This window comes from Taurulus bubalis, assembly GCF_910589615.1.
Source record: "Taurulus bubalis genome assembly, chromosome: 5".
Taxonomy (NCBI): Eukaryota; Metazoa; Chordata; class Actinopteri; order Perciformes; family Cottidae; genus Taurulus; species Taurulus bubalis.
The window spans coordinates 12,953,060-12,978,760 of NC_136593.1; the positions used below are offsets into that span (position 1 = coordinate 12,953,060).

The 25,701-nt window shown below is 39.2% G+C and overlaps 1 protein-coding gene across 1 annotated transcript in view; it reads right to left on the reverse strand.

Moving 5' to 3' along the window:
* Positions 1–21,914, reverse strand: part of LOC306736437 (guanine nucleotide-binding protein G(i) subunit alpha-2) — a gene marked incomplete at both ends in the record, with an annotated part of 34,281 nt that extends 12,367 nt beyond the window's left edge. Inside the window, one exon of the mRNA XM_079218072.1 lies at positions 21,797–21,914. Coding sequence (XP_079074198.1) covers positions 21,797–21,914 — 118 coding nt within the window. The remainder of the gene's footprint in view (positions 1–21,796) is intronic.
* Positions 21,915–25,701: the final 3,787 nt, after the last annotated feature.

Here is a 25,701-nt window from a genome sequence, read left to right on the forward strand (position 1 = left end):
CAGAGCTTGAATTCATCTCCAGGGTTGTATTGATCATAGATCATGATAAAAATAAATATGAATCATCTCGCTTACTCTGTTTCTCTGTTACAATGAAAAACTAAAATATGAAGTAGAGCCTAACCAACATGCATTTTGGGGCACAGAATAATATTTGGGAGTTAAGATAAAAACACATCAGCTATCTTTGACATAAAAGCATAATATAAACATTATTACTAAAGCTTAGGATAAGGGTTGTGACCAAAATATGTACTGAGTAAGACTTTGTACTGCTGAACAAGACCAAGAGTCTACAGGCACGCTAGCAGCTCCATGTTACTGTACTTGGACCATAGACTCTATAAGAAGTAGACGTAGTCGCCGTGACGTCACCCATTAGTTTATGGACCGACTGCCTCGAGTTAGGCATGGCTATCAACCAGTGAACAGAAGTGACCATATTCAGACGGCCGAGGAGTGAAAGAGATGCTTATACAGCTCTGGAAGCGGTAGCGACCTGTCAATCACACGTCAAGCCACGCCCAAAAGCATACCCTGCTCTATTATGCTCTGAATTGGACCAACATATACAAAATGAACATCAAGCTGTATTAAAGAAGATTTGAAACTAGCGATTGAGAGCATAAACTCATGTTCAAGTTTAAGGTTTCCTTTTTCCAAAACTGGAGGTTGCTGCCTGACTTGAACACTAGTAGTGCTTTGAGCTCAATACAAAAACTTGCTAACATGCTCAGACAAATTTGGGATTTTACAAATAAATGTAATCAGTGAACAGCTACCCAGCATAGAGCATCCAACAGTATTCCTAAAAACATTCAGATCAGCTATTATGAATAAATCTGCAGAATATTCAAAGTGAATCAATGTCTCCACCGTACATGAAGCCCTGTACCTCCACAGTGTTGGAGCTGCAATGAGGAATGATTGGTATTACAAAGACCTCTTTGTGTGCTGCACTGGCAGAGGGACACGCTCTGTCTTTTTAGTGTCATTGCAGCAGACCCAGAATCACTTTCAGGAAAGGAGAAGACGATGCCCTCTTTCTGCTTCTTAAAATCACAACTATTCATACTGGCTCCTGAATTGGTTTTCAGTAAACGCCAGAACACACAGCATAACATGATTTAGGGATCAACAAGAAAAAAAAAAAAAAAAAGGGTATCCAGTACTCTCACATGCCCACTCACATCAATGACAACTTGGCTACGGTGGCAGTTACCCACTGGTTATGACACAAAGCCTTCATTCATGGGCTGATGAGACATCCCAAACACACAAACAACCACACAGAAGATAAGGTCAATCACCTTTCAACCAGTCCACGCGTGCCGATCTACCTCTCAGCTGTAAACACGAGCAGTGAAACAGGTTTGTGGTTTCTGTTATCGTGCTGAAACAATTTGATAACTAAATTGACAGAAATTTCCCAGCCGCAATTTTTTTTCATAAGTATTTCAGGCAAAAATAACAAATATTTACGATGTTTGACTTAACCTTTTAAGAATGTGAGGATTTGCAGCTTTATTCCGTTTTATATCATTGCAAATCAAAAATATTTGGGGTTCAGACTGTTTGCCATTTGAAGACGACACCTTGGGTTTTAGGGAACTTTGTTGGACATTTTGTAGTAAATCATAACATCACATCATCAAGTAATTCATCGTAAAAGAAAAGTATCAATATGTCAAGTGATAATCATTAGTTGCAGACCTCGAGTCAAACTGTCTTGACCAGCTGCAATAGTAAAACAGATTTTCACATGACTTTGAAATTACAAAAATCCACACCGTTAAAATAGAAATAAACTTACTGAAGCACAAAAATACAAATTGTTTAGTAATTTATTACCCTGAATCAACGCTTCTTTGGCATTGTTGCAGTGGGAAGCCAGTAAGAGATCATGTCTTCTAAAAGCGGTTTTGCATCCGATAAAGATATCTTGAACCTTCCTCTTCTTATCCTCTTCTAGTGAGGCTACTTGTCTTCTGTGAAAACTAGAATTACCACCTTGTGGTTGTATATCTCTAGAAACCAGTCAAGTTGCAGTTTACATCCATATCTGCCCAAAATGTCATAATTGTATCCTTTTTGTGTTTTTATTAAAGAAATATATCGGAAAAAGCATCAGCGACACACCGTTCTCATGACCTGGATTTGATCCATATGCTGTAATTATGAGCTTGAGGCCAAGATGAATCACATCATTAACTTGCTGAGAATCGAATACAACAGCTAAGAGGTACAAACTGCTCTGGTGTAGCTCACAGGGCACAGATTCCCTTCGGAGAAACTGACCCAGTAGCACCGTAACCCTGGTGTAGAGATACTGTGCAGAGACAAACCAGCGTCTAGCAAACACTGAAAAGTATTAATGACATTTTTAATTAGAATGACATGGAGGAAAATATGGAGGAATGCTTAAGAAAAGAAAAACGCTGTAATTAAAAAGGCAGTTAAAGAAGACGAATAGTAAGAATTGACAGTGAAGGTGGACAAGAGTGACAAATGAGCCAGATACGGAGGGGGAGGATGACGATGGATAAACTGTGAGCGGACTGTTGAGCATAAAATGCACTGGAAAGAGAACAAGTGGTGGGATGAGGACTAACACGTGTGCCATGTAAATTAATTCACAACAGGTTCTGTTTTTACATAAATAGAGTTCAGCTGCAGGTTCAGCGACTATGAGCAAAATGAAAAGTGAGATTGCATGAGTAACATTGGAGTTCAAGCTGAGAAGCATTTAGTGAACAACAGCAGGCAATCACTGGTTTTGTTCTTGCCTTCTGCGTCACTTAGCTGCCAACAGATTGGTTTGCTTTCTGCAAGCAAAAAATAGGAGCAAGTCAAAGGATGACAGACTGCATATAGAGGTCTCTAAATCTCCCCACCCCATTGCAAACGTTGCCACGACATGACCCAGTTAGTATATTTACTTCCCAAGCATTACAAAAATAAACGAATGCATCACTTTTATAGGCTTTTCATTTCTGATGTCAGTAATTTCAGGCTTGTGATCCTAAAATGTAGGGCTGCAACAACGAATCGATAAAAATCTATTATCAAAAGTTTTGGCAACGAATTTCATTATCGATTCGTTGTGTCGCGCGATTATTACGCCGGCCAATAAATCGCGGAGAAAAAAAAAAAAAGAGCAGAGCAACTGGCCGGCCAGCGTTTCTGAGATTGGAGTGAGACACGAGAAAAGCTGAGGTCGTGATCTTCTCAAAAATAGAAGATCTTTGACGAGTCTTGGCCAATCGGCGTCTTCATGTTCCTCAAACGTGTTTTTAATGGAAGCTACTAGTCAGCTTGCTATGACGTTAGCTAACGTGTTTGGGTTGTGTATTGTCGTTAAAGTTACGTTATGTTCCGTTACAGTTCAGTCTTGCTTGTATAAAAAAACGTAACGTGATGAAACATGCCGTCACCCCCCCAGTCTGGTTCAGTTCACGTTGTCACTCGTTAACGTTAAACCGGCGGATCTGGCTGTAGGATTTTGTTTTTTTTACTCAAAGTAGAATGAAGCAAATCACGTAGTTGGGCTTAGCCAACAACGTGACGTTGTGGTCATAAGAGACCCAGAATGAAAGAGTTTAAGGAAGAGGACGCTCTATATGGAGCAGTACAGCTTCCCTCTGTCCCAGTATTTCATACATATTGATAAAGCAGGGTTTGTAAATGCAGCCTCTGGAGGGATCAATTACAGTGAAAAGGGCTCACATTTGGCAGATGTAAAGTATACATGTGTATGTTTTTAGTGTTAGTCCATTTTATTGTTTTAATTAACAGTTCAGGGATGTTCAAGGAGCAACCTGTTCGTGCACTTTCTGAAGATGTTTTGCACGGTCACTTCTGTTTTTGAATAAAGGGTTGGAAATGAACGCTTTATTGATTTTTTTTTTTATCCGATTCATCGAAAAAATAATCGTTAGTTGCAGCCCTACTAAAATGTAACTCTTATTATTATGAACGTGTCTATAACCCGTTATCTCCACTCTTCCCCTTCATTTTCTATGTATGCAGCTGTGCAATGCATTCAGGTAGTGCAGCCATGAGTTCCGACCTTATGAGCCAAAGAGGTGGACCAACATTGGCATCCCTATAGCCATGTTGCTGCCATAGGTAAAAATAAAATCTCAACCATTTGAAGAAACGTACTGCAGCGGAAGTGGAGAAACAGCTCACACAGGCAATGTCATGAATCCATTTCAAAACAATATGACGTCATCCTTGGGAGGCACATTTCACATATCTGTGTCAAACAGCCCACTGCTGTGGAGACATGCCGTGGAGACATGCAACACTCCTCAGCATATGCCAGCATCATAGGACATCTATTGTATAAGTGACTGCAATGGGAGAAGGACTTATTGGCCAGGCAGTGACACAATTCCTCCTTCGCTCTTTGTTGGTGTCACAACTGTTCACATCCAACTAGGTTTTACAGCCATTTAAAAGGTTAACCTCCTCTGGGCGTTGAGAACACTGAGCAGACGACACAACATTGATGCTGTTGCTATTTGAAGCCCTGATGCAATGTGTACTGAGGGAGCTGACTGACACAAGCTGACGTGAGTGAATACATTTGCAAGTACAATTTTCCTCCTGACCCATAATCAAGTGTTTCTGGGCATACAGTATATAAAGTATGTACAAAGATCTGTTGTAGAAGAAAAACATGTTCTTACTACTCTGTGTTGAATAGCATTTAGGCAACAGCGCAGAATAATCAAGATTAGCAATTAATACATTTGTTAGATTTTTAACTTATTTGAAACTAAACCCCAAATGTAACTGATCATTGGAATTTTGTTCATATCAAAAGTGAATATAGGCAACAGTCATTATGTGTAAAGATGATCTTCACCACCAATAAACTCTCAGCTCAGTCATAGAATAAAAGGTAACCAAAAAATATGGTTGCGTCTGTGCCCAAATCTATATCTTGCTCTTCACAAAGTCCTCTGTCTGGCATAGTTGAGCAGGATGTACAGCTCCTTGATCATCAATCAATACAACAAATTGATCAAACGTCTAAGTGTAATTTGAAAGGTGTCAGAGAAATGGAAAGAAATAAAATAAAAGTTAATTTCAGCGCTGCAGGGTCTTTTATTTAATTCTTTCAGATTGACGGACCACAATTTAAAAAAGGTGCTATATTTATACTGGGGATATGAGAGCATATATATTGCCTTTCAATGGCTCACAACATTGCAACTGCTGAGCAGGCGGCCCGCAGCTAACATTGCGAACTACGGCAAAAGTGCTGACAGAGCTAACAGTGTTTACTTGAGGGGGGGATCGGGAGTGTGGGTGCTACGTGTCGGTCAGGACAGCGTTATCAGCTGTAATACCCGTATGAGCGCAGAGCAGAGGGGTGGCTATGAGCTCGCTAGTGGGGCACGCTCACATGCACGGCCAGCCCGTAGAAAGAAACAGAAGGTGCGATTACAACACATGCACAGAGACAAATTGGGAGACTTGGCTTGGGAGCCAGAAAGTCGAGACCCCGGACAGACCAAGTACGGTGGTTTAGACTAGTTGCTGGAGAGGTGCCAGATCATATCCTGGGCACTGCCAAGGTGCCCCCGAGCAAAACACCAGACCCCATAAGAACTGCTCTCCGAATCTTGTATAGCTGCCAACTGCTCCTAATACTAGGATGGGTTAAATGCACAGGCTTATTTTCACTGTGTGCTTTGCATGCGTGACAAACAATGTTGATTTACATACTTAGGTAATACTTTTAGTACATCATTTTTACTTAGTTGATCAGGCTCAGCCTCTGTGTTTGTCTATGTAAGTGGATACAAGTTATGGCTACCTATGTCCGTGTGCGAGACCAAGACTCATTTACAAGTGGAACACTTGATTCTGGCTCATTACCTTCCATCAGCAGGCAATTAACAATATTCTTCTTTTTGAAAATCACTTCTTTCTCTATCGTTCTTTTACGAGCCTGCAGATCGTCTTTAAATTATTTCACGCAGCATCAGGCTGCTAGAGGGAACAAAGACTTCGATTAGTTTACTGTATCCCGGCATGCCGGTTCTAGTGGGTGACGAACCAGCACCAGTAGCACCAGCAGCACAGGTGTTTCAGTCAGCCAGCTCCCTCCTCCCACCAACCACACAACCCTTTTCACATGCACAATGGAAAACGATGGAGGAATTTTACATGACTGGATTCAGTACAGTATTTTTTCACCTCGAGTGGAAAAGTAGGTCATCAGCCTTACAGGGAGCAGTGGAGCTTCTCTGCAGAGTAGGGTGCTTGCTACACAGCCAATGTTAACAGTATTTAATCCTGTTTCATGTGTGCTCACAAGCAGTGTCAACACATTTATGTACCCTCGATGCTTAAAAAAAAACAAAGCAGTACATCAAGCAGAACATTGTGTTGTAGTAACAGATTGTAAGCAAACAGCTTTTTATATGCCGTAATCATCATTACTTCTGCAGCAACCAATTACAGCAAAGCAAATGACAAAACAGGTGTAGATTTGAAAGACTCCCGTTTCATACGGTCTGATGAAAAAGAGAGGGAGAAACAACAGAGAGACGAGTAGATGCTCACGAGAGCACCAAACATACATAAGAGCAGCTGTAATGTGACATCCACATATCAATGCAACTAATCACTACTGCCAGAGGAAGAGCACTGAGCTTATATAAGGATTATAGTCGAGACACACTTTATTGTGTCCTTTAATAAGAGAAGCAAGCGTGCCTTTATTTTAATCCTTTTAGACCTCAGTGAATCCTTCAGCACTATCAATCATTCTGCGTTAATGCATACAAGCAGTGGGATGTTGTAACCTGCACTGCTCTTCACTGATTCATACCTTTCCAATACAATCTTCTAGGTCACAATTGTCAACTCTTCCTCCTCTTCAGCTAACCACATGCTGTGTAATCAGACGCGCTACAACAACAACAACAACAACACATACAATTAATAAGTGACAAATGTTATGTAGTGCATTTTCTATGGTAAAAACTGAAACTTGAACAAAGCAGTACAAACAAATGCAAACTTTTAAAAATGTTTTATACCCAAACTCATTGCAGGATAGTTCATGGTACCCATTTAAAGCTCCATTAACAGCCTGTTACAAACCATAAAGCGGATACTGTCCTTGGTGCTGAAGTTTCCCTCAGTCATCTGAATTAAAGAAAAAAAAAGCCTCCCACATGCTTGTATTCTGCTCCTAAGACATTGAAGCCTGTATGAAAAACAGACTTTATGCCGAAGAGCGTGAAATTCATGACTTTCCTACTCTGTCCTCTAATCTACTGTGCCTGGAAAGTGATTCCGAATATAACCGACAATCACAGCTGGTGTGCCTGGCGGTCATACTGCTTATACTCTCCCACCTCCCTATGTTTCTACATACTGTCAAACCAGGTTATATTATATACACTCGCACGTATGCCAGCAAACAGATGAGACATCCGGCGTGTCAGGCAGCTGCTGCAGTGTTACAGGGCGATCCCTTAAAAACCATCCTGCAGTCTGTTGGCAAACCAGATTGTCAGGGAGTGTCGGGATTTGTTTACCCACCTCAGTAGCACATGGCAAAGAGTGCAGTTGTGTCTAAGTGCTCAGAAACATTGATAGATTTGGTTGAACAAGGAACACGCACGCTTCTGTGTAGGATGGAAAAAAAACACCTGATAGTTCATCTGTTAACTTTACACAACATTTTTTATGAAATTCCCTGGAGGCCATTAGTGGCTTAATGTGCGCTATAGCAGCATTTTCATTACTGATGACCTAATGGCTGAATGGATATTCAGGCACTTCCACCTGGAAAACATTTTTTTATGTTGTTGTGTGAAGGTTGGACCACTCAAAGCTCGGAGTGGAATGACGAGTGACACTAGATACGTTGTCATGGTTATAGCACCACATTGCCTCGTCAAAACTAAATTACGCACATCAACACGTGCATGTGTGAGCCGACAGCAGAACATCTACAGTCTAAAGTCCTAAAGCTCAGACTCATTCAGAAACCATTTTCAAAACTCAGTTTATTGTGTTTTGTTGGAATTTGAGGTAATTAGGAAAGGGTTTTAATTGTATTCATAGTCGTTTGCTGTTGTCAGTTTTAATTGAAACAGTAATTTACATGATGTCAAATGCAAAACAGGGTCACAGAGGGAACCACATTGTGATTTTCTCATCCGTATTTATGCCTTAGAAATTAGTTACGATGACTCCTTATTCACTGTCAAACTGGTAAAACATATCTAATGATCTCTTCATGCTGTAACAGTTAAAATACAAAGTTAACAGGCATGACTATGAAATACAATGTGCTGTACTAGGGCTTTACTACTTTGACTTAACGTTTAACCATCTTTTCATCTGGAGAGCCGGGCACCTGTGTGTGGATGAAATCTCATCTGAATTGCATCTAGCAATACGGGATCAATAAACTCTGAAAGGGAGCACTAAAAGTCACTTAACTCCCAGCAAAACAAGAAATTCACCGACATGCCGCACAATTTAAAATACATAACTAAGAAGATAAATGTTTATTACAGCCAAGACCTTTACTCAACTTATCTGATAATGAATCATATTTAGTCATATACAGTTAATGTATCTATATCCATACATCTCAAGCCATTTACACTGTGACCCAGCTCTATGGGGAAAGGAAAGCAACATCAGGTGGATTTGGTAAAATAAAGTTATGCATTGCATGGATCAGTCCAACATAATTTAGATTTACACATTTAAAAAAAAGGCAAACTACAATAAAAAAAAGGGCTTTAAATATTACCGGCCCCGTTCAAAAGCAAACATCTCTACACCTTGTGTCTCAAAATGAGGTTATTAAGCTAGTGCCTCATTTTCATATAAAACAAAGTCTTCTTTACAGTATATTAACACTTAGCAAATGGAGATGCATCAAGAGACGCAGTGTTGTAGCTGCTCACAGCAGCTCCAACTGACGAAAGCTTGTCTTACAAAATAGCATCCTCTTGATTGGAAAGCTAGAATGACTGCCTCTCCACTCAGGGTCTACAGAATAGCAGTCAGGATGTGATTATGTGTGGTGTCTCGGAATTAAGACCAAACTCACACAGGTGCTACAATAACACTGAAAAGTGTAACACCTCCAGTCAGGTCAAAACCTTTGCAGCTAGTTATTTGTTGGCATAGGCTATAATATAAATGATGGGATGTGTGCAACCGTTGAACTTGATAAAACAGTTAACAGTCACACAGGTGGGATGATGTCAACAAACACAGCTTACAAATATGACCATAAAGAACATCTCTTAGGCATAATTAACAGCAGAAAAAAATACAACGTGTTGGTGACTGGGTATGGCTTAATGTCGTGCAAGAAACAGGCAGAAGTAATGATTTTAAGCTTAACTACTAAGCTGAATCTATAAGTAAAAATACAGATGACAGATAGAAACAAGGAACAAATGGGTAAACAACTTTGCTGTTAAAATAATATCCATTTATGGAACCTACATTTCTGTCTCAAAACCAAAAGGTAGATCATAATCTAGAGGCCTAATGTCTTTTAAATGACATTCATATCTTCTGTGGCCTGAGTCCTGCACTGGACAATTATGAATTACTGACACATTAATGGCACAGTAATTCAGGCTGGATCCAACCAAATTAGGTCTTCCACAAGAACAAACTAGAGCAATGAAGAAATGAGGGCATTTTTTTTTTTACACAATTGTTATATTCCACTGAAATAAAAATGTACACTTGCAGACAAAACATCTTTCATCATTCTGGCTTAAAATGGCAATTCTGATGTGTTAGAGTACAATACCAAAATGCCGAATTTATATACGGTATGTACTTTTATCATTATTAATATATTTGGATCAGAAGGAAATTGGTCATTACTAACACGCATAAACTCCGATGTCACTTTATCCCTCACCACTATCTGTGAAACAGAAATGTCATTAAAGAAAGCTTCAATACTGTGTTTCTCATCTACTTCGCACTGTTTTACATCCTTCTCCCTTATAATATAGCATGTCAACTGTTTTTTTTAAGTTCCTTGTTTATCTGGCCTTAAAGGTGCTAAATTCTGACCATATCTAATGCCTAACTCCCATATTAGCAGAGTGCAAAGTGTTAGCGGTGAGCTAGCCTGTGGGGCACTCACATGCACTAAACGCATGTGGCTGGCCCAGCTACGTAAAAGTCCGGATTACAACTCATGCAGAGGGAAAGTGACTTCATTCTCTGCTGAGGGAGACACTACTCCACTATATCTTTACATTGTAAACGGTTGTTTACTGTTATATTAATGCCATCACATAGACAAACAAAGATTTCCAGACACATCTTTATGACTTTAATTTCATCCCCTTGTTTCATTAATAATGCCAAAAACAACAACTTCAGATGTACTAGTTAAGAAAGGGTAAGAGTCAAAAGGTAACACAGTTACACTTAAATTAATAATCAAGAAATTTTAGTCATTTGGGGCATCACAACTAGGGCTGCAACGAATCAATAAAAATCGATTATCAAAAGAGTTGGCAACAAATTTTATTATCGATTTGTTGCGTCGCGCGATTATTACGCCATTCAATAAATCACGGAGGGAAAAAAAAAAAAGAGCGGCGCAGAGCAACTGGCCAGCCAGAGTGTCTGAGATTGGAGTGAGACACGGAGAAAAGCTGAGGTTGTGATCTTAGCAATAAAACATATTTGATGCGAGTTTTGGCCAATCAGCGTTAAGATGTCGACAGCGTCTTCATTTCCCTCAAACTTGTTTTTAATGGAAGCTAGTCAGCTTGCTATCACGTTAGCTAACGTGTTTGAGTTGTGTATTGTCGTTAAAGTTACTTTATGTTCCGTTACAGTTCAGTCTTGCTTGGGAAAAAAACGTAACGTGATGAAACATGCCATAACCCCCCCGGTCTGGTTCAGTTCTCTTAGTCACTCGTTAACGTTGAACCGGTGGATCTGGCTGCAGGTTTTTTGTTTTTTTTTACTCAAAGTAGAATGAAGCAAATCACGTAGTTGGGCTTAGCCAACAACGTGATGTCGTGGTCATAAGAGGCCCAGATATTGATAAGATGATGTGAATGAACGAGTTTAAGGAAGAGGACGCTCTATATGCAGCGCAGCTTGATGCAGGGCTAAGATGAAGTGGAGCTGGGCCTGAAGCTGGAGGTCAAAACAGACGTGAGAGGAGCAGTACAGCTTCCCAGTGTTTCATACATATTGATAAAGCAGGGTATGCTAAATGCAGCCTCTGCTCCAAGGAGATCAATTACATTAAACAGGGCTCACATTTGGCAGATGCAAAGCATATATGTGTATGTTTTTTTGTGTTGGTCCATTTTTATTTTTTTAAATTAACAGCTCAGGGATGTTTAAGGAACAACCTGTTAGTGCACTTTCTAAAGATTGTTTGCACTGTCAGTTATGTTTTTGAATAAAGGGTTGGAAATTAATGCTTTTTTTTTTTATCCGATTCATCCAAAAAATTATCAACCAATTAATCAATTATTAAAACAATCGTTAGTTGCAGCCCTAATCACAACTAGTACTTCATCAACTAAAAGTTGTCATTGCTAACAACAAGGAGACACAAGCAACATTAGAGTTCTTTTGAGTTTTCAAAGAACCTTAAATCTTTGATGACTAAATCTAAGATTAAAAAGAAACCGGATGATTCACTGCGGTGGAAAGTCATTTTCAGGTCTGAATTATGTGGTGCTTACAGATTGTTATCGTAATAAAGTTAAAATAGAGTAATTGGTTCACCAGCTAATCAGATGTATTAAAGCTGAATGATTACTGGTCCGTCAGCAGTAAGACTCAAATCACTTGGAACACTGTTGGCTTTTCTTTTCAGAGTATGACAGGAAAGAATAACACTACTACTAAAAACTTTATTTTAAGCTGTTTTGACCATAAGTTGTTTGAGCATTTCTTGGCAAAACATCCCCATCTGCTACCTCGTTTATATAAAACATATCTCTGAAATATATTCACTGAAAACATTTTAGCGCCTGCTGTTTTTGTAGAATGAAAAATAAAAAAAATCTATTAAAGGCAAGGGTATCATTCAGTAGAACTGTAACCATGGCAACCAGGCAGAGGAGAATGGAGACTGGTTTGTCTATCTGGCTCCAAATTTCAATATGCTCAATACACTCATGATGACGACACTCTTCTTGTCTGAGAACTTTCCCAGTGCAAATGCACACAGCTAAAAAAAATAACTTTAGGAACCCCAGATTTGAAAGGATTTAGCTACATGGCAAAGAAATTAGGCCTCTACAGAACAACATTTGTCGTGCAAGCAGATTATTTGTTGCATCTTTACCCTAAAAGAACATCACAGTACCTCTGCGATGCAGGTGCTGTCCGTGTTTTTGCAGATGACACCAACTAAATCCCACTGCCCACACAGTGCTCCTTCTGGCCGTGCAATTCTTTCCTTTACATAAATCACATCCACTGTTGGCTTGTGCCTCATATTAGTGTCATCAGCCAGGAGATTAATGTACAAGCTGCAGCGCAGAAGTTAGGAGCTACTTTCCCTATTGAGACTTTTATCTTACCTTTTTTTGCTTCTATACCACACTGTAATTGTATCATTTGCCTACATGGGACCCATTAATCCTGGATGGGGAGCTCCCTGTGATCAAATCCAGAGCGTTGTTCCAAGTTTAAACCACTAAAGGGTTTTTGAGAGTTTGCCAGTTTACACACTTGAAATGGGGCGACTGTGACTCAGTGGTAGAGCAGTGGTAGAGGGTCGTCCTTCAAATCAGAGAGTCGGGCAAGACCCTTAACCCCAAATTGCTCCTGCGTGTGTGTGCATGGGTATGAATGATTAGTTAGAGTCCTGATGGGCAAGTAGCATCTTGCATGGTAGACCCTGCGATCAGTCTATGAATGGGTGTAAATGGATGAATGAAAGACTAGAAAAGCACTATACAAGTCCAGTTACCAAATGTTCAGGTCTGTTTACCATGTAGCATGGACATATGAAACCACAGGGCTGTGATAATGACCCTTACTAAATGACTTGATTTCAAAACCTAATTATTGTACTCCTGCTTATGACTTGTAGTACAATAAGTGTGTGTTGTATCCCTTTGCCAGTGCTATGAATGTGTGTATGGGGGTAAGAGGTTGATAATCCACTGGGAGGAAGTCCATGCACGACCTTGGATGTTGGCATATGGAGCTTCAACTTGATGCACTCTGGGCCACTGATCATGAATGCCATGCTCATAAATGTGCATTGTGGAAAAGCAGACACACAGGAAATAAGTCCACTGGGTAGATTTGTTTAAACCTTTCAGCAGCTGGCGATGCTCGTGATGTAAGCAGGAGCGATGATGGGAGAGATGACCTTCAACAAGCAGCAGGTGCTCTGTGATTAGGTGGCAGCCCTCAACTTTTCCAGTCCTCACCACTGCCAAATCTGTATTATCAATCTACAGAAAACTGTTCATGCGAACTTTTAGACAATGCTTCTATTGACTAAATAAATAGTTAATCTACCAATGCACAGATCCAGGGACGTGTTTTTCTTACCACTGAATTGTAGCTGCCCCCCACTCCCTCCAATTCAAATGTTGGCCCGGTCCCCTCCAACCCCCTTGAAAGAAAAGAACCAAATATTTGATTTACCTAATCTATGTACACTTGTTTAATTTCAGTTCAGTGAGAGACTGCAAGTAGTGAGGTGGCCTTCAAACACTCAGCAGTCTGCTAACTGTCTCTCTCCCTGCCATTATTAGCTGCTTTGTTCAACAATGTTAGGCTGCAAAAAAATAGCATGCAGGCTGAAATTTAACCCCAGTATTCTGTCGAGTAGAAAAGCTATGGAAGTTCGCTTAACTGGAAAAATGTACATAGGACCAACAGCTTCCAAACACCCACACCATTAGTCCCATCTGTGTTTTACCTGCTACTGAAGAGGAGTGTCCTTTCATGTGCATGTACTGTATGTGTATGCAACAGCTTGCCACCAACAGCATTTCATTCGAGTCTACCACTTCTGCAGAATATAGGAATCTCAAAGATATAACAGCTTCATCTTAATTATATCATCTGGCACATTTAGGAGTGTGTGCCAGATAGATTATGTAATATACTCGCCCAGTCACCCGTCACCCTCTGGGCCAAACTGGCTGGTAGAAAGCACAGACAGCCAAAGGAAGTGTGAGGGGACATTTTTGTTCTGCTTTTCAGGAGGTTTTGATTGCACCACTGAACAAATTCAGGTAAAAATTAATACAGGGATACTTGTGGAGCGGTACATAAATCAAATCTGAACACACTGACATTTCATTTGGCCACTGCCCTTTAAAATGTTCCGACATCTTTTCCTAACGCAATTACTTACTCGTGCCTATTTTCAGAGTGAAAGAAAGTCATCTGCAGAGGGGGAAAAAAAGCTCTCGTTTCATCTTGTTGGTAAAATATACCCCATTGCCCTATTTACAGTGCATAAGTAATAGAATGTTCTGCTAGGAAACACAAACACACAAACAACAAACTTGCTGAAATGATTATTCAAGTAAGGGATTCATTGAATAACAATGAATGATCCAAACAATTATGATCAAGCAAATAGGTCTGACATTCTCTGGTTCCAGCTTCTCAAATGTAAGAATGTGCTGCTCGTCTCACGTTTGGATTTTTGACACTTGGCCAGTCAGACAATTTGAAGACGTCACCTTAGACTTTGTGATGTGCATTTTTTTACTATGTTTATAGTCTAAACAATCAATAGAATAGTTGCATATCTTTAGGCTTCATCTGACTGAGATAGTTTGTACTTCAATGCTGTTTATTGCAGTGTGAATGTAGCCAGGATTATTAGATATCTATTGCATGATTATGTGATGGTTCCCTTGGTTTCTGTTGGCACACACATCATGTCCTTGTTACCTTAAGTTGTAATATTAACTTCCTGAATGTTTGATATAGATTTCTTCATCTGAGCTGACAAAATGTATTTTCTGCATCAACATTTTAAAGAGAATATCCAACATTTAAATTTGCTTGGTTTTCTTTCCCAGGTAATTGCATGGATTAATCTTGATTAAAGTCTTCCTTTTTCTCTGCCTCTACCATCCATCATCTCCACCTCTTATCCTTTATCTCAACCCTCCTTTATTCTTGGCAAACCAATTATAAGGTCATGGTCATACAAAGTTACATCCAGTACCCCCGATGTCAACTGTCTTTGGTGTCAAGTGTAACTAATGTGAGAGGATTGATGTTGGCAGAGGTAACTTCTTGGTCCTAACCAGACTTTGCTGCTTGCTGAGGCACTCTTGCACTAGTCTACCTTATGGCTGAGTGAAATTGAAAAAGACAAGGAGGGAAAGAGATAAAAGAAGCCTCCTAAATTATAAATGGGGGGGCTTATAATGGAAATGTGTTTGAAACATGAAGGATGGGGAAGGATCAAGTTTGCCATCTGCACCAAACAGGATTGAAAATGGATGGTTTTCATTTTAATATATGCTGCATTTGTGAGCTGTGGTAAATGTAATTAAATTAAACATCGCTCTCATCTAAAACTTCCATTACAACTTCAAAGGCTGAGAATAACTGGTAGATAACTGCAGGTATCACAATGTCAAGAGATACATTTTCTCATAATGCAGCAACAGAAAATGCAGGCATATTGTAAATGACTTTTAAAAAAAATTTAAAAAAAGAAAAATCAGGCCTAAGGGCTTAATTCACTCTTTTTCACACACACACACACACACACACACACACACACACACACACACACACACACACAAATCTTCTGTACACCAATTCATCACTATGAGGATAAACTGCCATAGGAAACTCTTCAAAATCAGTCAACGAAAAGAAACCATCTTTATCAGTATGTATACAATTGGGCAGAGATAAGACAAGTGATAGTGACCGATAATAATTGGCCGACTTATCAAAACTATCAGCAGTTAGAGGCTCACAGCTCATGGAGGAACTTGAGGTGCTTCTCTTTATCCATCCATTTCACAGACACAGTAAATGTATGAAAGCATATGAAAGAACACTGAACTATAAAAAAATAAAAAAACATCAATATAGTTTGGGTATCAATGGCAGTGCTGACATTAGCACAAATAAAAACCCTGCTTTATAATAGAAAAAGGTATGTGAAGCTATCTACTACGGACATATTAAGATCTCATTCCCCACTATATCATTTAGAAATAGGTTGTCATGACTGTTGTCAGTGCCATGCCTGCGCGTCTTAGTCCGCTGTGACCCCGAGCCAAGCCGCTTAAGTAATATATATTGATATCGTGAGTAGAGGTCATTCTTTAATGCTACTACCAGAAATAATCTGTATCAGGGGATTTATTGGACGTTGATTCTTCACACAGAAAACTCAATGATTCTTATTTGTGTAATCTGTAATAATTGAAAGAAGTGAATGAAAATGTAGAAATTACATCCTCAGTGAGGCTGCAATGATGGTCAATGTTTTGCTAGTTCAGCACAAATACCTGTGCATTTATTGAGGAATTAGTGGTATTCAGCAGAGACATGACAAACTGTGCACAAGTGTATTATTTCAGTTTGTGGGTAGTTGTGAAGTTGTCATCTCTGCATGGACAGTCTCACCCTGAGCCCTCCTCTCTGTCAGGAGAAGTGAGTCATGTCTGAGAAGCACGAATATTACAGTCATCTGCCTGGGGTGAGAATTAGATATAAGCTGCAGTGGAGGCTCATCTACGGGAGTAAGGAAGGAAGTTGGAAAAAATTAAAGTGTATCCTCACTTCAAATTTCTGGGTGAAAATGTGCGACAAGGAAACTGAAACTGCCCCTTAAGATATCTTTTAAAAAGTGAAATTTCCCTCTGATTAGATGACAGTAACTATATAGGACTAATGTGACAAACAATAGCCTCATGTGCATAAATTATAGGTATTTATGTTATTATGTATTTATTTATTATGAAATAATAATTTCTAAATAAATCAGTTATTGGGCATTTTATTGTTAATTATAAGAAGCAATCCTATTTTTAGCTACATTTGATTCTTTCTTCAAAATAGAAATGGGAACAATATCAGGCTTAACATTTCTACAAAATTGTTGCACAGCTGAGGCCTCTGCAGCTAAATTAGTAAGTGCAGTTTACTGTTGGCTGCATTGCTTTGCATTCATAATAGTCTTAGCATAATCAGGACCTGAAATATACAAATTAGAACAGCGTAGCCATTACTTTTTGATACTGTACGACAGTTGGCATAGATTTGCTTGTGATAAGGGACGCACCTTAATTGGCTGTTATTGATCAGCAGCAGTGAGTGCTTTCTGGACTGTCTTTGCCCTGAGTTTCCCCTCTCAGGCTGCAGATTGCAGTTAATCTATAGGGCTGGAAATAAATACTGAAAACCATTCTGCACCTTTTCTAAAAAAAAATATATATTGTGTAGTTAGATTACATACTAGTCATTTAATAGTTTCATTTACAGCTGTTCTACCAAAAAAGACGGCCATAAGACAGTAAAATACAGCAAATACAATATTAATAATACTGCACTTTACATAGCATTGTTTGTTAGAAAACCATTGATGTGGAAAGCCTGATAACTGAATTCATGATACTAAACTGTGGTTTTTGTGTTTGTTCTTTTAGTTGAGGAACCTCTGAATTCATATGTGCCCAAACCAAAATCTGAAATGGAGAGTTGATAAGATCTATATCATGATACATGGTGATTAAAAAGATCACAATTGAGAAATACCGATGTTTAAAAATCATTCCTCAATACAAATATGTGTATACGCAGTGGCGATTTTGGTATGCCATTTTTGGTGGGGCAACGCAATATTCATACAACAAAATGTGACAATGCCAGCCCAACATACCATATATGTATCACGTTGAACCATACTCTAACAACTAATAAACTACATGTGAGTGAGAGAGGGGAGACACTGATATTGCTGTGACAAATGTATCAACAGCAGAGATGACAGAGTTCCAGTCAAATAATGTCATCTAGAATTACACAATGAAGATCTGAGGACATAATCGGACCGTACCAACACGGACCACTAAACAACAATGTTAAAGCTCTCCCAGCATCAAATAGCCTAGTCATGACCAGCAACAAAAGGAGCATTTGTCATCAGTTGAGCAACCTCTTCCTTATAAACATTGTTCATGCAATCCAAAAGTTCATCTTGAATAAAGGCTGATGCACCCTTAAAAATGGATTGAGCATCGGAATGGTTCCTTAGCCTGGAGTCTCAAATATACATCTAAAAATGCCACAAACTGACCAACTTGTCATGTCCACGCAAGGCAATTACACACTTTTCACAAAGTTGTAAGCAGGTTATAATTCTGCCAAGAACAAACCTGTTTTTCTTCAGTCTGACGGTTGTGTTCAATGCGACGACTACACACACGGTCAAGATAAGAAACAACATTCGGTGTTTCCAGAACAGCTTAACTGATGGCCTTATCCAAATGTGATGCACAACTCTCGTGTTTTACAAGACTTCTGAAAGACGTTTCAAGTCTTTAAATCTACTTGCTGTCCAGACAGTTTCCTCTCCGCAAAGATTATCTTTTTAGTTTTTTTTTTTAGTTCCTTTCCTATCTTTTCCTTCTTAGATGTTATATGATTAAGTCAACTGGTCAATGTGGATCCCAAACAATTCCAGTGGTAAAGTGCTTAATTGTACTGTTAAATAATCCACACGAGTCATCACTACTGTTGTAATGTTAACATAAGAACAATATCAGTCCCTGTTTAGCTAGCAAGATGTGTACGCCATTGCACCAACGGGACGCTTATAGGAGCCCCGGTCATCAGGCCACACACACACACACACACACACACACACACACACACACACACACACTAAAGTGATATGTTTTGAAAGTAGATTTTATTCAGAATGATGAAAATTGCAAACTTGACTTTGCCATTTTTGTTTCTGAAATAGAGAAAAGCCTTTAACTTATTTTGTAGAACCGCGCCCTGTGATAGAACCGTGCCCCATGCAAAACCGCCGATGTCCTGTAAATGTGTGCAGACTAGAAGTGCTGATGAGCCTCACTTCCTGAGATGTTGCATCATAGATTTATCGTCATGAGTTTTTGTTCCAGCTGCCAGGTCTGATAAAGATGTTGTCAGTCGGTTGCACAGAGAGCTTTCGAGTGTTGCTCAACATGGTGAAATCAGTATTTTCTTACACACCAAAGTGGTGAGAGAAGAGTTTCTTCTGAAGCTGTCAAGTTTTTTTTTTTATCCCCGGCTTAAAGTATCATCCCAGCCTGTTAGAGGACATGTGAAAGCGCTTAATGTCTGGAGACAGCTCAACTAAATGTTCATAAACTTTATTCTCCTCCACATAATTTGATCCTGACGTCCCCAGACCTCGCTGAAATCAGACACCTCAGAAGAAATCTGGTTGGTTCTGCACTTTGCGACCTGAACATAATCGTTAGCAAAGACAGAACTTACTCATTCCGAAAGTAAATAATGGCACCGGCTTTTCAGTTCCCTCAAGAACTAATGATGTGAAAAAAACAACAACAAAAAAAAAACAAGAGAATGCAATAAAACCATTAAAAGCATCTTTCTTGCTTCAGTGGCTACCATAAAGTGACTCATCTCCCCTTTGCCAGAACAAGTTGGTCTTTTCTCAAAACAGAAAAGAGACAAATACACCACACAAATCATGTCCATAGCTCAACCGTAAAGTGGCGATAGACAAGGTTTTCGCTTTAACTTATCCTTATGAAGTAAATTAATAATGACACCATCTGTGTTTTGATCGTTTCCCCTTTAAGCCTCGTTTTCACTATGCTGTTGTGTTCTGCTGCCACCATAAGATCTTGCATGAAAATTAAGACTCTGTTTACATCAAAAAAGCAAGCGCGTCAACCAAAACAGGAAGAAATGCTCGGGAAGAAAGCTGAAATGTCTGTTTACACTTTAAAGTAAAACGTAACGCCAGAGCGCCAGGAAGCAACTCCACCTTGCCCAAAAAACTGTTCCCCACACTACCGCCCACATTTAGTCAAAATCTGTATTATTCTGGACACCTCAAATATTTACATTGTTAAAAAGCATGCTCCAAGATATTGTAAAAATACTAAGAAATTTAGAGTTGCCCAATTAACCTAATCTGCACGTCATTGGACTGCAGGAGGAAACCTGAAGAAAGCCACAAAGGAATCTTTGTGGGTTTCTTTTTAAATAAATGTTTTTCTGTTGATGAGTTGCCAGTTCTTTTTCTCTGTTCACTCACAGCGCTTGCCAGTCAACTGTCAGCTAATCTTAAAATGTCACTTAACGCCAACATGATGCATTAAACACAAGATTTCAAAGATAAACAGCTCATTCAAAACACGCTTCATACGAGAATGGGAGCATTTCTATTGCCTCTGGCCCTGAACATAGTGACCGCTGAGCCGGCGGCTCGCGGCTAACTGTGCGAACAGCACAAACATTGTACAAAAGTGCTGACAGATCCAACAGCGTTTACCTGAGGGGAACCTGAAAGGTGGGTGCTACGCCTCCAGACGGCGCCGTCTGTTGGGGCGATGTTATCAGCTGTATGAAAGCAGTGCAGAGCAGCGGCTGTGGGCTACCCATACATGCACTAAAAGCACACATGGCCAGCCCGGCTACGTCAACAAAGCGAGGAGAAGCTCCAGTCCGCTTTATCTTAAAATGGCAAAGAGTTGTGTGCTGCTCTATTAATGCATATGAATCCTGTATGTTGCACCTTTAAAAAAAGGTGTGTGTTGGTGTGTGAAGAAGAGCAGATTGAGGGTGGCTGCCATGAGAAATTCTACAGGGTGAAACTATTCATCAACTTACAGTGGAGTGAAAAGGGGGAAGACAGGTTTAACTAACAGATGCCTTAGAACATTAATAAATACATTTGCATCTAGAGAGAGCATGTGGTGGGAAAAAAAACTATACAAGGAGCTTTCTGTCTTGAAATAGTAAACGTGACCTCCCATCAGCTTTTATGAAGATCTTCGCTCACACACAGTTTGGTTGAAGGCGGATAATCAATGAGAGTACGATTACATTACAGCCAAAGCAACTAGCAATGATGCAGCACCTATCTGGACCCTTTCCTCCATTAGCAGCTCGACACACACACACACACACACACACACACACACACACACACACAGGATAAGAGGTAAAGACAGAATGTGATAGTGAGTGGGAGGGTGTGCGTTTTTCATTTGTGTGTGGACATAAAAGAAGAGTGAAATGCAGGAGAAGGGACCGTGTTTTTCCAGCTCCAGAATATATTTAATAAAACACTGCTTTCCCCCTACTGTTGTCAGGGGACAAACCTCTGAGAAGCTGTGCAGCATGTTGACATGATGATATCTGACTTATTTCCAAGTATATGGACACTTGGGCTAATTAATAACACAATTGCATGCAGAGTTTGGACTACAGGAAGATATGAGCATTGAAAATGGCCTCTTTTCGGTGCTGATCTGCACGGGCCCCTTTCGTGGCCCTGTTAGAGCTGATGCTTGGTCAAGTCTAAACTTAATTTCTACTTGAAAGTACAGTTTAATGTTTCCGTTTTAGAATATTTTCACAAAAGCATAATAGTCAGCTGCTTGGTTGCTCATCAGATTGTGTTTTAATATTTAATCAGTTGTTCTTCAAATGGATTTACTGGCTTTTACTCTAAAACTGTGGAGATGTCTCTTATTGGCAGCAACAAGCATTCCTTTGAGTTACTTAATAATATGAGCCACTGGCTGCGACCTACCTAACAGAAGCAGTTTCACCTCTCTGGCTGCCTTCTCTCCGTCCTCTCGGAGGTTTTTGTCAATCATCTTTGACCTCTCCGCTGCAGCCTTATCCTCGGCGCTCACCGTGCAGCCCATGGCTCCAAACGCAGGGGCGCACCGACCACTCGCGCACAGAAAAGGCTTCAGTGTTGATGGCCTCAGGGTAGCAGCCGGTAGAAGCTCCTGCGTCCAGTACTGCCTTCAGTCCAGAGTTTTTATCCGCGCGTCAAGTCAAAGAGCCCGCCTCCTGTTTAAGTAGGAGATCAAAGATGAAGCAGATGCACCGAAATGATTTTAACCACCACTTGGCCGTGCCGCACCCGCTCACAGCCCGCTGTCCCGCAACCATTCACAGGATGCCTGTGCTCGCTGCTCCGCTGCGGACTGCAGCACTTGTCTTACCGGCCTGGAGAGAGCAGCTCGTCTCTTGGTTCGCGCGACTACTGCAGTGCTTTTTCGGCGCTCCTCAGTTATCGCCCTCGGATATCTCTCTGACGATTGAAATTGGTCGACCAGTCGCATCGACGTCACTTGCCCAACTTGTCGCGATAGTCCAATTAAAACAGGTGAGCTCCTCGGGGGAGGGGGAGGGGGTGATTTCAGCAGTGTGGCGCGTGGACTGCAGTGGGCGCTGTGCCAACTTCACTCCTCTGCATCTCCACATGGACGACGAAAAGAACTAAGCGCATGCCTCGGTCTGAGCTGCGCTCAGTAACTGACTCCACTGCGCAGGAGCAGGTTTGTCCATGAGGATGCAGGACGAGCTGTGAATGTGGCTGAAAGGTATTTGTGTCACATGTTAATGAAATAGCCTACCACCTAGTCAAGCTGATCGAAGAGTTGGTTGACAGCGCCGCCATATGGTCATAAATAGACATTTTATCTTGTGGCAGACTGGGCCAAATGTTCTGGAAAGCCTTGAAGTGAAAATGATAATGAATAATATATATATATATATATATATATATATATATATATATATATATATATATATATATAATAATAATAATAATACATAATGTATATTGGTATAGCAAGAAATGCAGCTCAAACTGTTTCCCAAAACAAAACAGGAAAAACAGACCAAACAGTTAATATCAAAATATAACTGAAAAAAAGAAGGGTAGTAAAATAATAAACTGTTTCATCAGAAATGTCTTCCATCGTTCCAATTCATTCAGCCACAAGTTAATTTAGTTTAATTCTTTAAATCGTAATATATTCTTGGTCTGGACAATGCTGATAATATTTGTTATTCCCAATTCCAATTCCCAATTCCTAATTCCCAATGTGTTATTGCTCATTCACTTCTTGTGTGTCATTGCCGTGTTCTTCCTCCTCCGAGAAGTCCCTTCTGTTACATGTGTTACCATACAGGTGCTTAAATGTAGCAGGAAATGTATCTGGAGTGTGAGAAACACACAAGCACATGTTTTGTTCTGCTATTTTGACCAAATGCAACTTTAAAGGATTAGTGTTGATGTGTTACAGTAAAAACTCTATGAATGTTGACATAACAAGGTCAGCAGCAATGAGGGATCCTGATGACCTAAAGTAGTGTTTTTTTGTGGAAACACAGCTTAGACTTGACAGATTGATACTGACCAGGTAGATACACTTTAAAACCTACTATGCAAATATGTTTGGGGATGAAGATGGTATATTCCTACTGGGATCTAATGTGGAAATGTCAATTCAATTTTTACAAGTAAGTTGCATACAAATAAATAGCAAACAGACACAAAGATTAAATGATTGAAGTTAGGCTGATTTTTTCATTTGCGTTTATATACAATAAGCAGAAAAATTTGCTTTTTAAATATGAATTAGTTTCAGTGAAGGGGAAATGATGACAACAGACACAATGTAAAAACCTCTACAATTATTTTATTGGCAAACTAAAACTGTCCCTGCTATTTACACTTTACAAACTATTGTAAATATGCATCACAAATATAAAAGGTTTACATTTATATACATTATTTATATAAAGCCACGTCTTATTCACCAAAATTAATATACCATATTATATTATATCATAGTCGTATCATTTCCATCAGTCTGTCTTGAACAACGGCTACAATAAAATATCACACAGATTTGTTTAGGTACATAAAAATCCATATTTAATATACTGCATCTGGTATTAAAACGGTGGTACCTTTTTAAAAGTTAAAGGCATTTCAAAGCATTAGGTAGTCAGTTTTTGTTTTGGCATGATATTTTAAAGTGAAGAAAAACTCTGTTCACTAAACATGACAAAACTAAACTTTCATTTACACCACTACAACCACCTTAAATACATGTGGAAAAGCAAGGGACGGAGGTTGATATGTGCATAAGTATTTCCTAGGCTGTTATTCATAATTTAAAAAAATCAGTACGGCTAAAGGAATAGTTACTATATAAATACATCTGGAGAAGTAATGATTTACGCAGGACTTTTATGAAGCCTGAGATTTGCGATACAATATAAGACCACCTTTGGATAAGAGCAGCAAATATTTGTTGTAACATTTCTCTGAGTATTTATTCAAAGTTGAAACTTTCTGTGCAGTTTTTTAATTTGTTATTTGTATATAATGAAATTTAATTTGTAAAAAAAGAAAGAACTTATATATAACTTATATGCATGTTATTGTGCTATTGTGAGTCTCAAAAATCACCTGAAGAATTACTGAAAGTATCCATGAATGTGTCATCACTGACATCACTGACAGATCATCACAACAGTAATGTTTGAAACATTATTTCATGTAGCATCTTTTAAAAAGGGTTTCATAATACTAATATTAACCAAAGCACAGAATAGGATTTCAATACACGTCATGCACTGTTTCACAATAACATCTATGCATGACATGTGTCAGAAGCTTAATCTCTGTGTTCACAATACCAACTACAGGACGGACTGGAAATAGCAACATGCAAAACATTGACGGCAGGTCTAAATAGTCAAATAGGGGGAAAGCAGATCAAAATACTACAAACCAGTAAGATGTTACAACAGAATCACAAAAGCATAATACATCTTCAAATTAAAAAAATTAACTCCCACCAGCGGCTTCATCTTTACAACTCATGTGGTCTGGATGAACATTGTTTGAGCCAAATCATGAAAAAAAACAAAAAACTAACTGACCCAAAGTGGTGTCTAGTCAAGTTTTTTATTTTTTGTTCTCTTTGCATAAGGTTTAAGATATGTGCATTGCTTCGGTGTCCACATACTTTTGTACTTATAGTGTAACTCAAGACCTGAGCAAGTACAACCCAAACTACCTGCATGGTTGGAAACCATATTTCACTAGAGGTAGGTGACTTCCAGTTATTAAGTGTTAGATAGTGAGCTTTAGAGTCTGGGAGGCGTTTAACCTTAATCTAAACCTAATGCGGTATCAATCTTCTAATCTAACTGCAAGAATGTGAATACGTGTATTTTCACTACACTATTATTCTTTTCATTTAAGTTTGAATCTTGCTTATTCAGTGTGGACATTTTTTTATTTATGAATTTATAAAAACTTAAATGAGAAATGTAAAGGGGGGGGATCAAGAATTCAAGAGATTTAAGAGCCAGACTCGCATTTAAACTGTCAGTTTAAATCTTGAGCTGTACTTGGTTTATATTCAAGGTGACCGTTTGGCATATGTGAGCTAAACGTTCTGCAAGGGGAAGTATTTAATGCTAAGATCATGGTCTTTGTATTTTAATAAAAAAATCAAAATATCTTCAGTTGTAACTCTTCCATCATTTATATACTGTAAGCTAAAAACTAAAACTGATACCATACGATACATTTGGGTCATTGCCTTTATCAGTAGTTAAATATAGTCCATTTGAAATTAAAAACAGATATAGTAGCTAAATAAATATACAATCCTG